Below are 12,469 nucleotides of genomic sequence, written 5' to 3' on the forward strand. Positions count from 1 at the left end.
CCATTTTATTTTTACCCATTTTACCCATTTTACCCAATGCCTCAGGTCAAAGGGACTGTATGAATGGAGGAATCCGGTTTTAATCCGAACCAGCCCAGTCTAGGGAGATTCTCAGCTATCCTGGCCAGGGTTGTCCCAAAGGTGCTTTTTCAGTAGTCAACTGGAGTTTCTTACTTTTCTTCTTCTTTGAAAACATTTCACTTCTCATCCAAGAAGCTTCTTCAGCTCTGACCGGATGATGGGGAATGGAAAGAATTCCATTCATCCTTCCATTCCCCCCACCATCCAGTTAGAGCTGAAGAACCTTCTTGGATGAGAAGCGAAACGTCTCCAAGGGAAAACCAGGAAGTCCAGTTGCCTCTTGAAAAAACAAACAAACACTTTTGGGACATCCCAGTATAGAGATAAGAAGGCTGCTGGTTGGGAAAGACAAAGAAAGAGATGAAGTAGGAGAAGGCTACAGGAAGGCAATTGAAGGCATCCATTAGGGAAGATTAGCAGATTAGGAGTTGGAAGGGCCCTTGTAGATCATCTAGTCCAACCCACACCCCCACACCCCCAAGCAAGAGACCCTATACCTACACCAGAGGTGGTATTCAGCAGGTTCTGACCAGTTCTGGAGAACAGGTAGCAGAAATTTTGAGTACTTCGGAGAACCGGCAAATGCCACCTCTGACTGGAGATTTTATAATATCCTTCCCCTGCCATGCCCACAGAACTGGTAGTAAAAAAAGTTGAATTCCACCGCTGACCTACACCATTTCTGACAGGTAGCACTCCAGTCTCTTCTTGAAAGTGTCCAGTGTTGAAGCTCCCACAACTTCTGAAGGTAACTTCTGTTCCATTGGTTGATTATTGTTTTGTTTTGTTGTTTTGTTTTATTTGTGTGTGTGTGTGTGTATGTATGTATGTATGTATGTATGTATTTATTTATTTTGTCAAGCATGTATGAGAAAACAAGTATAAGTATGAACATAACATATAAACATATAAGTATAAACAGGTATAAAGTATAAACAAGTATAAACAGGTTCTCATTGTCAGAAGGGAAGGAGGGTGGAAGGAGGCCCCCCACAGGGGATAGGAAGGAGAGGGACGCTTTGCACATGCACAGAGACTGTCTTGGATGCCCGGGCTTCTCCCACCGAGAGGCACCACGCTCCTCCCCTCGGCCCCACTTGCCCCCTCAGTACTCGGGGCTTGCAGGGGGGAGCACAGGAGCGGCTGCTCCAAGAGGCGGCGACGGCAGCTCCGTTGCCATTGGTGGGCCGCGCCGGTCTTAAAGTCCACGCCACTCGCTTGGGCTGCTGAAGCAGCGAAAAGATGGTTTGCTCAGCGCGGCTCCCCCTCGCCCGTTTGCCCCGGTTCTTGGCCGGGAAGAGGGCCGGGCAGGCGCGGGCTCTCCCGGGGAGAGGTAAGTGGAGGCAGCCGGGAAGGAGCCCCTGGAGACGCTCTTTCTCTCGCTCGCTCGCTCGCTCGGCGAGAGGAGTGTCAGCCTTTTCCCCGGGGATGGTGACCGCCGTGCCTCTGAGCATGTCCAGAGTGCATTCGCCGTTGCAAAGAGCAGGATGCTCTCCCACAGCCCCAGAGGGGCGGGTGTTGTCGCGATCCACTTCCCTTTCATTCAAAGAGGAGAAGTCACAAAAGTGCTTTCTGAAAGTGAGGTCGCACTTCCAAACCGCAGCCCCTGTTACTCTTTCTTTCTTTTTTTCTTTCTTTCTTTCTTTCTTTCTTTCTTTCTTTCTTTCTTTCTTTCTTTCTTTCTTTCCATCTTTTTTCCTTCCTTCCATCTTTCTTTCCTTCCTTTCTCTCCTTCTTTCTTCTTCCTTCCTTCCTTCCTTTCTCTTTCTATCTTTCCTTCATTCCTTTCTCTTTCTCTCCTTCCATCCGTCTTTCTCTCCTTCCTTCCTTTCTCTGTTTCCCTCCTTCCTTCTTTCTCTCTTTCTCTCCTTCCTTCCTTTCTCTTTCCCTCCTTCCTTCCATCCTTCTCTCCTTCCTTCCTTTCTCTTTCTCTCCTTCTTTCTTTCGTTCTCTTTCTCTCTCCCTTTCTCACCTTCCTTCCCTCTTTTTTCCTTCCTTTTATCCTCTCTCTCTCTTTCCTTCCTCTCTCTTTCTCTCCTTCCTTCCTCCCTCCCTCCCTACTATAACCACAAACATTAAGTACATACAGTATGTATATACAATACAGTGTATACATACACAGTATTATTAGCATAATATTGCATGCAGTTATATAATACCCTATATAACGTGAGAGTGAAAGATCTGGCGGAGGCTGCGAGAGAGGTTGGGGGCACCCGCTCTGTCCTCCTGCGTTCTGCCCGGGTCAAGAGTGTGGCGGGAAGGCGAGAACGCACGCGCGAGTTTGCGCTCGTGACTTGGGGATCCAGCACGGGCAAAATTATACGGTAGCCACCCACGCCTGTTCGCGTTGCGCTTTTCCTAATTGGCACCTCGGAATCGGCTCATTGCTGCAGATGGGGGCTGTGTGTCCGATCTTCCAGAAGTTGTGAATGCTCCGACACTGGAAGTTTTTAAGAAGAGACTGGATTATCTGAAGTGGTGCAGGGTTTTCTGCCTAGGCAGTGGGTTGAACTAGAAGACCTCCAAGGTCCCTTCCAACTGTTATTCTGTTCTGTTCTGTTCTGTTATGTTCTATTCTATATTCTATTCTAGTCTAGTCTAGTTATTCTATATTCTATTCTATTCTATATTCTAGTCTAGTTTAGTCTAGTCTAGTCTATATTCTATATTCTATTCTATTCTATTCCATATTCTATTCTATTCTATTCTATTCTATTCTATTCTATTCTATATTCTATTCTATTCTATATTCTATATTCTATTCTATTCTATATTCTATTCTATTCTATTCTATTCTATTCTATTCTATTCTATTCTATTCTATTCTATTCTATTCTATTCTATATTCTATATTCTATTCTATTCTATATTCTATATTCTATTCTATTCTATATTCTATTCTATATTCTATATTCTATATTCTATTCTATTCTATTCTATTCTATTCTATTCTATTCTATTCTATTCTATTCTATTCTATTCCTATGTTCACTTGGAAATCAGTACGTTAGGATGCAATTCAATGTCTGTCCCAATCCCGGAAGCTCGATCTTTTGCATGAGATTAGGTTTAGCAAGGGGAAAAATGCAGGATTTTCCTTCTAAGTACCAGAGCGAGGTGAGAGACTCGAGACTTGGAGGATAGGTGAGGCTTGGATTCCCCCACCCTTCCTTACAAGGACCGTGGGGGAAAAATGGATTCACTCGCAAGCCACTGACTTAATGCAACCCAGTGCATTTAGGTCAGGGGTCTTCAAACTTGACAGCTTTAAGACTTGTGGACTTCAACTCCCAGAATTCCTCCTCCAGTCATGTTAGCTCAGGAATTCTGGGAGTTGAAGTCCACAAGTCTTAAAGCTGTCAAGTTTGAAGACCCCTGACCTAAACGCACCGGGTTGGCAACTTAAAAGAGGGGTGGACTTCATGCCGGTTGAGGAATTCTGGGAGTTGAAGTCCATCCCAGCTTCTAGTTGCCAAATTGGAAAAACTCTTGACCTCCCTTATAACCCCAGGCTACGCAGGAGATGACCGAGGAAGTTAATCCTTCATCTGGTAGTCCTCCCAAGCAACTGTCATTGGTAGCCCTGGTAACTGGGGGTTCTATGGAGCAGGTGTCTCCAACCTTGGCAACGTTAAGCCTGGAGGACTTCAACTCCCAGAATTCCCATTTTTCGGGAGACAACTGGACTTTCTTGTCTTGTGTTTTTTTCTTTTTCTTCTGAAGACCTTTCGCTTCTCATCCCAGAAGCTTCTTCAGCTCTGACTGGATGGTGGGGAATGCAGGCATATGAATGACCAGCTGTCTGCAAGAAGTATAAACCTTTCCATTCCCCACTGTCCAGTCAGAGCTGAAGAAGCTTCTGGGATGAGAAGCGAAAGGTCTTCAAAAACAAAAACAAGGAAGTCCAGTTGCCTCCTGGAAAAAAAGCACCTTTGAGACCATCGAGATCAGAGTTTTTCAAACTTGGCAACTTGAAGGTGAAATTGAAAACGGCATTCTGGCTAAGGAATTCTGGGAGTTGAAGTCCATCCCCCATTCTCAGTGGGGAAGCTGCCAGCATCCGTAGTTCGAGCCAGAGCTGGTCTCTCCAGCCAGGACGATGCACTAGCGAGAACCCAGCCAAGGCAGCCACAGGCCAAGTGTTTTTTGTTTTTTTTTTTGTGGTTCTACTCTTTATTTTATTTTTATTTTATTTATTTGATTTGCCAATTGTTTACAAGATAATAAGTATAAGTGTATACATAGTTGTGAATACATGAAATGGGTACATATAAGAAAAATAAAAGAAGAATAAGAGAAACAATAGGACAGGGACGGTAGGCACGTTGGTGCGCTTATGCACGCCCCCTACAGACCTCTTAGGAAAGGGGTGAGGTCAATAGTAGACAGTCTAAGGTTAAAGTTTTTGGGGTTTGTGGAAGAAACTACAGAGTCGGGTAGAGTATTCCAGACATTGACCACTCTATTGCTGAAGTCGTATTTCCTGCAATCAAGTTTGGTGCGGTTAACTTTGAGTTTGTATCTATTGTGTGCTCTTGTGTTGTTATGGTTGAAGCTGAAGTATTCATTGACAGGTAGGACATTGCAATGTATGATTTTATATACCATGCTTAAATCAGACCGAAGACGGTGTAATTCAAGGTTTTCTAGTTCTAGAATTTCAAGTCTGGTGGCATAAGGTATTCTACAACGAGTAGAGGAGTGGAGAACTCTTCTTGTGAAATATTTCTGGACTTTCTCAATTGTGCTAATATCAGATATGTAATGTGGGTTCCAGACTGATGAACTGTATTCGAGTATTGGTCTAGCAAATGTTTTGTATGCTCTGGTTAGTAGTGTGATATTACCAGAGAAAAAGCTACGTAGGATTAGGTTAACAACTCTTAATGCCTTTTTGGCTATGTAGTTGCAGTGGGCTCTAGCACTTAGATCATTAGAGGTGAGTATTCCAAGGTCCTTTACAGAGCTTGGGTCATCAACAAGATCTTGACTATTCAGCTTGTATTTTATTTTCTGATTTTTTTTGCCAATATGTAAGACAGAGCATTTATTTGTTGAGATTTGAAGTTGCCATTTGTTTGACCATTCTGATACATAGTCAAGATCTTTTTGTAGGGTAGCAGTATTGTCTGTGGTATTGAACAGCTTTACATCATCAGCGAAAAGAACGCAATTGCTCTTAATATGATCACAGAGGTCATTTATGTAGAGTATGAAGAGAGTTGGTCCTAGAACACTGCCTTGGGGGACACCACTATTGACAGGTACAGAATTGGATAGGACGCTCCCAATTTTGACCATTTGTTGTCTGTTTGCCAGGAATGCTTCTATCCAGTTATTCAGTTGTCCAGAGATACCATAGGATTTTATTTTTAGGAGTAGTTTGTCGTGTACCACTGAATCAAAGGCTTTACAGAAGTCTATGTAGATTGCGTCTATTGCTTTGCCCTGGTCGAGTTGTGTCGTCCATATGTTTTTGCAGTGTAAGAGTTGCAGATTACAGGATAGTTTTTTTCTGAAACCAAATTGTTTATTGGAGAGTAGGTTGTTTGTCTCTAAGTGGAGGATGATGGATTGGTTAATAATTGATTCCATGACTTTACAGGTGATGCAGCATAAGGAGATTGGCCTGTAATTTTCAACTAGGCTTGGGTCTCCCTTTTTGAAGATGGGGATGACTGTGGCTGAACTCTTGCTGAACTGTCCCTCCCCCAGGGGTTTCCCCATTGGCGTCGCCTGTGGGTGTTTGCAGTGCTCCTCCCTCGGGCTACCCCTTGGACTTCCAGCCCCAAACGGGTAGAATTGAGGTCAGCCAAGCGAGCCTCCTAAACTCGTTGACCTGCAGTTGGAAGAGGAAGAACAACACCAAACCATTACATTATTTTACTTGAATGAGCTCTGGAATGCATTGGGCAGCCTTGGGCTTCAGGGTTTAATGATCAAGGTCTAGCAAACACATCTCCTGATGTTTTGCCAGCAATTAACATATTCAGAAACGAAGGGAGCTGCTTTGCAGATCACAGGCAATGGAGCAGGCTGTTGGCTTTATACCCAGAGGGGACCTCTGATTGGTCTTTACCCAAACTGGTTTCTGACTGGTGGACGTTGGTGAGGGCTGGGGTCTCCCATTGAAATATCAGGTAATCTGTTCTCTATACCAGGGTCAATAAGCCCGGAAGCCAAAACTGCCCAACATATGCCAGCCTTGAAAACCTAGAGCAACATTGGAATCTGATTGACTTTCCCCTTCCTTGGGAAATAACACAGCCGAGGATAGGGTAGGGCAGGGTAGGGTAGGGTAGGGTAAGGGAGGAGAGGAGAGGAGAGCAGTAACTGTGAGAGGGATCTTGGAGTTTTAGTGGACAACCAGCTAAATATGAGCCAGCAGTATGCAGCAGCAGCCAAAAAAGCTAATGCAATTCTAAGTTGTATTAACAGAGGGATACAATCGAGATCAAGGGAGGTACTAATACCACTCTATAAAGCCTTAATAAGACCACACCTAGAGTACTGCATCCAGGTTTGGTCACCACACTATAAAAAAGATGTTGAGACTCGAGAAAAAGTGCAGAGAAGAGCAACCAAGATGATTAGGGGACTGGAGACTAAAACGTATGAAGAACGGTTACAGGAACTGGGCCTGGCTAGTCTAGTGAAGAGAAGGACCAGGGGAGACATGATAGCGGTCTTCCAATATTTGAGGGGCTGCCACAGAGAGGAGGGGGTCATCCTATTTTCTAAAGCACCTGTAGGCCAGACAAGGAATAATGGATGGAAACTGAACAAGGAGAGATTCAACCTGGAAATATGGAGAAACTTTCTGACAGTGGGAACAATCAACCAATGGAACAGCTTGCCCTCGGAAGTTGTGGGAGCGCCATCACTTGAGACTTTCAAGAAGAGACTGGACTGCCATTTGTCAGAAATGGTGTAGGGTCTCCTGCTTGGGTGGAGGGGGTTGGATTAGATGACCTACAAGGTCCCTTCCAACTCTGATTATCTGTTATCAGAACAGAACAGGAATAGAATAAAAGGGTAGGTGTAAAAAGCCAATTGGTGCAGTTACTCCTCTTTCTCTCTCTTCCAGGATGCTTTTACCAGGTTTAGCTAACTTATAAGTGGAGCAAGATAACCTCTTATGATCTATATGGAGAGGCTGGTGTAGCTTTCTTTACACAGTGATGATAATTATCTTTGCTTTTTTCCAGAATGTTTTTTTTTTACTTTGTTAGAGCAGCCATTTAAAAAAAAAAAGACTTGGGGGAGTCAAAAATTCTGGTCAACATTAGTGAAGGAGAATATGAGCACCTTTGTGTCAATAGATACGATTTGCCTCTCTTGATATGCTCTCCAGACATGATAGAAAGGCTACAATTCCTATTTTTTCTAACCTGCAAGGAACAGAATATTCATGCCAGTGGGATGGTGGGAACTGTCATCCAATACATTTGGGAGGTGTAAAGGTGGAGCAGAGGATGTCCAATGAAACTCCACTAAGCACATGATATGAAAATTGTTCCTGAAGGAAAGAGGAGGATTTAACTCCAGGACTTCCTCTGTCTATATTCCACAAAAACCAGAGCTCAGATTTGTTTAAGAATTCTCTTCAATTTCCCCTCCTGGCCCATGAAGTGCAATTTCAGCTCCATTCACAAAGTTTGAGGTGACATTTCATCCATTAGGGGCAATGTCTTTGGAAATTATTTGCTGTGAAATTGAATTACATTCCAGACAGGTGTCTATTGCGATGGGCTTTGATAAGTGTATTAATCTGCATTTCCTTTTGTTAGAGGTGCATCAGTATCCAAAACTGAAAAACTCTTCCTGCCTCCAACCAAAAATGCCTCCATGTGACTTTGTGCCTGAGAAGTATGATGTAAGCATATGGTAGTCTTGGTTATTATGGATGATTGATATTATTGATGCCAGTGGGAACTAAAATGCAATGGATCAAATCAAACAAATGTCCACTGTAAATGAGCCCTGGTGGCGCAGTGGTTAGAATGTAGTATTGCAGGCTAACTCTGCCCACAGTCAGGAGTTTGATTCTGACTGACTCAAGATTGACTCAGCTTTCCATCCTTCCGAGCTCAGTAAAATGAGGAGCCAAATTGTTGGGGGCAATAGGCTGACATTGAAAACCGCTCAGAGAGTGCTGTAAAGCACTATGGGGTGGTATGTAAGTCTAAGTGCTATTGCTATTATCATACAGAAACTTGGGTAAGATTGTAGCTCAGGGGTTGGGCATGTGTGATAACTAGCAGAACTTTGGTCTTACCTGTGCCATCTTGAAGAAGAGATGGGAATATTCCTGCCAGAAATTCTAAACAATCACTGCCACTTAATGTTCATCAGGCTAGACTCGAGGGGTCTGCAGCCTTAAACACTTGAAAGTGCCCTTTGGACCAGTTTCCCACACAAAAGAAAACACTGGGAGCCTCAAAACCTGGGTGGGCGTGGCCAACTCAACATCACTCCCACTCAATCACATGACACCCCCCACCACCATCACGCCTACCCATGTTTTGTGGCTCCCGGTGTTTTCTGTGGAAAATGGGTCTCTCTCTCTCTCTCTCTCTCTCCCCCCTTTCTCTCCTTCCCTTCTTCCCTTCCTCCCTCCCTCTCTCCCTCTCTTCCTCCCTCCCTCTCATTTCTGTTTTTTGTGTTTTATCTTCTCAGGCCAGGTGAGGAGTGACTGGGAGGGTGAGGAGCGAGGCCAGCCAGTGGTGGGATCACCCAATAGGGAGCCACAGCAGAGGACCCAAAGAGCTTCATGTGGCTCCAGAGCCGCAGGTTGCTGACACCCGGGCTAGATCAATGTGTCTTAACCTTGGCAACTTTAAGATGCGTGGACTTCAACTCTCAGAATTCTTTAGCTAACATGTTTTCCTTTGCACATATTTTAATTTATCCATGTCTGTCCTCAAACAGAAGTCTTAACACTCAAAACCTTCTGTGCAGTCTGACAGATTTAGAATGGAAAGGAAGAATAGCTTTATCTTCTTCTGGATGCAAAAGGGTCTGGGTTTTCACACATCAGACATAGCCACCAAAAAGAAAAAGGAAACCTAAGATTAAAATGAAACAATCTTAATACGTTGTTTGAATGTAGCTGCTTGGTCTTTATGTGGTCTGATGTTGTGCTGAGATTCACAACACGTATACTTTTTTTTTTTTTAACATTTTGCAACCTGTAGTCCTATTCTTATGAACAAATGCTGAAGATTCGTCAAGAAAATGTGTTCCCATCCCTGTACACTTGTTATAAGAAACCACTCTTGATCCATCAAGGACACATGCAGTGGCTGTTTGACTTCGAAGGACAAAGATACCTTGATTTTTTTGCTGGAATCGCTACTGTCAGTGTTGGTCACTGCCATCCGTAAGTAAGCTTTTGACAACCAAGTTGGTATGCGGGGATTTGGCATGGCTGGATTCAGGGGGTGGGATTGAACAGGCTTATTTAATTGGATTATTTAATTGGATTTATGAGCAGCGAAATACACACAGTGATGTTTTATTTATTTAAAAGATATTATTCTTCTGAAAGTGTTCCTATAATGTTTCATTTTCTAGGGACTTAAGATTGTTTCCATTTCTGTAAATTATGCAGCATCTTAGTTCACTGTTGTTGTTATTATTATTTAAATACAGCCTGCCCACTAGTTTAAAAAAAAAGCTTGTGACTGGTGATATTTCAGGATATAAGCAAAGAAAAACAGTAAAACCACATACATTCTTTTTTTTTTTATTTATCCAACCTTTCCTTTTGGGTAAAAATTATGCAACGCATAGAAAGAGACCCAGGAGTAGTAGGCAAAATAAATTAAAAGCAGGAGGAAAAAGAAAAGGAACTTTAATTTAATTTCATTTACATGAGCATCATTCCATTTTTTCTACATCTCCTAGCCTGAGAAACCAACCTTGCTTCTTACACAGCCATACACTGATTGATATACCGGTAATGCCTTTTATGTAATTCACGTTATATCTTCATTTCAGCCACACGTTGTTTATGAAAAGACTGACAGATAATGACTTAAGGTATCAAGAGGAAAGAGTTTTCAGATGTTAGGACCCAGATGTGAGAAGGTCGGTCATCAAAAAGCAGGAACTGCAGGAATATTTCATGAGAAGAGTTTTCCACTCCTCTGCTCATTGCAGAATACCTTATGCCACCAGACTTGAAATTTTAGACCTAGACAACCTAGAACTACACCACCTTCGGTCCGACCTAAGTGTAGTATATAAAATTATCTACTGCAATGTCCTACCTGTCAATGAATACTTCAGCTTCAACCTCAACAATACACAAGCACACAATAGATACAAACTCAAAGTAAACCACACCAAACTTGATTGCAGGAAATACGACTTCAGCAACAGAGTAGTCAACGCCTGGAATACTCTACCTGACTCTGTGGTTTCTTCCCCAAACCCCAAAAACTTTAACCTCAGACTGTCTACTGTTGACCTCACCACTTTCCTAAGAGGTCTGTAGGGGGCGTGCATAAGCGCACCAACATGCCTACCGTCCCTGTTGTAATGTTCCCTTTTATTCGTATCCATATATGTATTCATAGCCATGTTTATACTTATACTTGTTATCTAATACTTGCTTGACAAATAAAATAAAATAAAATAAATAAATATTTTTTTGAAAAAAACTAACCAAACGTGGGCTGTGGGAGAAGGAGGTTCAAAGCCAGAGCACCACAATGAAGTCCCTGATGGGTTTTTTCCCCAACTATGCAGTGGTGGGATTCAAATTTTTTTACTATCGGTTCTGTGGGCGTGGCTTGGTGGGCATGGCAGGGGAAGGTTATTGCAAAATCCCCATTGCCTCCCCACCCCACTAACCTGCTTTCCAGCTCCGTTCTCCTGGGCAGGGCAACCAAAAAAGACCCAGATGTTCAGCTTGGACTTGGGAGGCAGAGAGTAGATGGGGGCGGGGCCAGTCAGAGGTTGTATTTGCCGGTTCTCCGAACTTCTCAAAATTTCTGCTACCGGATCTCCAGAACTGGTCAGAACCTGCTGAATACCACTTCTGCAGCTATGGGATGATACCACCAGTCCCCCAGACCTTAATCTTCAAGAAGAGACATACAGGGAGAGATATTTTTTTCAAGTCTTAGCCTCCTAATTAAGAACCAACATTGCCACAAATCAGATTGGAAGTGCCATTTTTCCCCCCCTCATGAATCCAGGAAAGTAACAGCAGCAGCTCAGAAACAGTTCGGCCGCCTGGGACACACGAGCAACATCTACTTGCATCCAGGAATCCAAGAATATACCGAGAAACTGACTTCGCTGCTTCCCGGCTCCTTAAAGGTGTGTCAGGTTGGGCATCTACTTCTGGGGTGGGTGCAGGTTGTGAATGTTATTTATGTAGTGGGAAAAAAGAACTGGGCCCTAATATCAAAATTAGATAATTTAGTTTTATGAGTTAGGGTGACAATCAGAGAGTTGGAGCTGTGGAAAATGCAAAATATATATTAGAAACAATAGAAAATATTATTTCTAGCTTGGGTAGTAGATGTTGTTGGTTTGTTTTCCGAGCTTGCTGTTTAGCTTCTGAATGTTTTATCACCAGGCTAGATGACATCCTTAGCGGGACCTTGGTTGAAGCATCTTATGTCAGGGCTCTGGCAGTTACCCCCATTTAAATCATGAATCTCGAGCCAAACTTCCAAAACTTAAAAAGGATTTATTGGGAGTTAACATGTCCAGCACTGCCTGGGTATAGCCGACTCTCAGACACATAATTCATTGTCACCCTTGACCCTGGTTTTCCCCCACCCCCTGGGTGTATCATAATTCATATTCTCCAATGGGACACATCCATAGACAAGAGTCATCAATCATGCTCTACAGTTAGAATTTTGGCAGAACCTTCAGTCACCTAGTTACTATCTTTAAAAGCATTTATGGAATGCAGTTTTGGTTTTGCAAGCTGCTGCACTGCTCCCCCTTCCCTTTCTGTTGGCAACTCTAAAAAGACCATAGAATTATTTTATGAGTTGACATCTTGTTTCTGTTCTCTACTTTTATTGATCTCATGTGGTTAGTGGATCATGTGACTGACTGGTCATGCCGTGTGACTGGCTGGTCATTACGTGTGAAGGTTACCAAGTGAAGAGGTGGTCAGTGCTGTTGTTGGTTGGTCTGGTCGCTTGATTGATAGAGCTAGCTTCGGCCTTATCAAACTTAGGTTTCCTCCAAGTTGACATATTTGTTGATAGATCCATCGGTTGAATACCAGGCTTCAATGAATTCTTGTGTGTGGCATGTGGTAGCATGGCCAATTATTTCTGTTCCGGACGTTCACACATAATAATCAGCCAGTCACACGGCATGTTACATAGCATGACCAGCTAGTCACACA

The 12,469-nt window shown here is 43.1% G+C and overlaps 1 protein-coding gene across 1 annotated transcript in view; it reads left to right on the forward strand.

The window, feature by feature from the left end:
* The first annotated feature begins 1,090 nt into the window (after positions 1-1,090).
* Positions 1,091-12,469, forward strand: part of AGXT2 (alanine--glyoxylate aminotransferase 2) — a 33,924-nt gene continuing 22,545 nt past the window's right edge. The window contains exons 1-4 of the mRNA XM_026666393.2: positions 1,091-1,414; positions 7,875-7,960; positions 9,282-9,466; positions 11,292-11,415. Of these exons, the coding sequence (XP_026522178.2) occupies positions 1,324-1,414; positions 7,875-7,960; positions 9,282-9,466; positions 11,292-11,415 (486 nt within the window). The 5' untranslated portion in view covers positions 1,091-1,323. The remainder of the gene's footprint in view (positions 1,415-7,874; positions 7,961-9,281; positions 9,467-11,291; positions 11,416-12,469) is intronic.

This window comes from Notechis scutatus, chromosome 2, assembly GCF_049901735.1.
Source record: "Notechis scutatus isolate UNSWTSFEM ecotype Mainland chromosome 2, rNotScu1.2, whole genome shotgun sequence".
Classification (NCBI taxonomy): Eukaryota; Metazoa; Chordata; class Lepidosauria; order Squamata; family Elapidae; genus Notechis; species Notechis scutatus.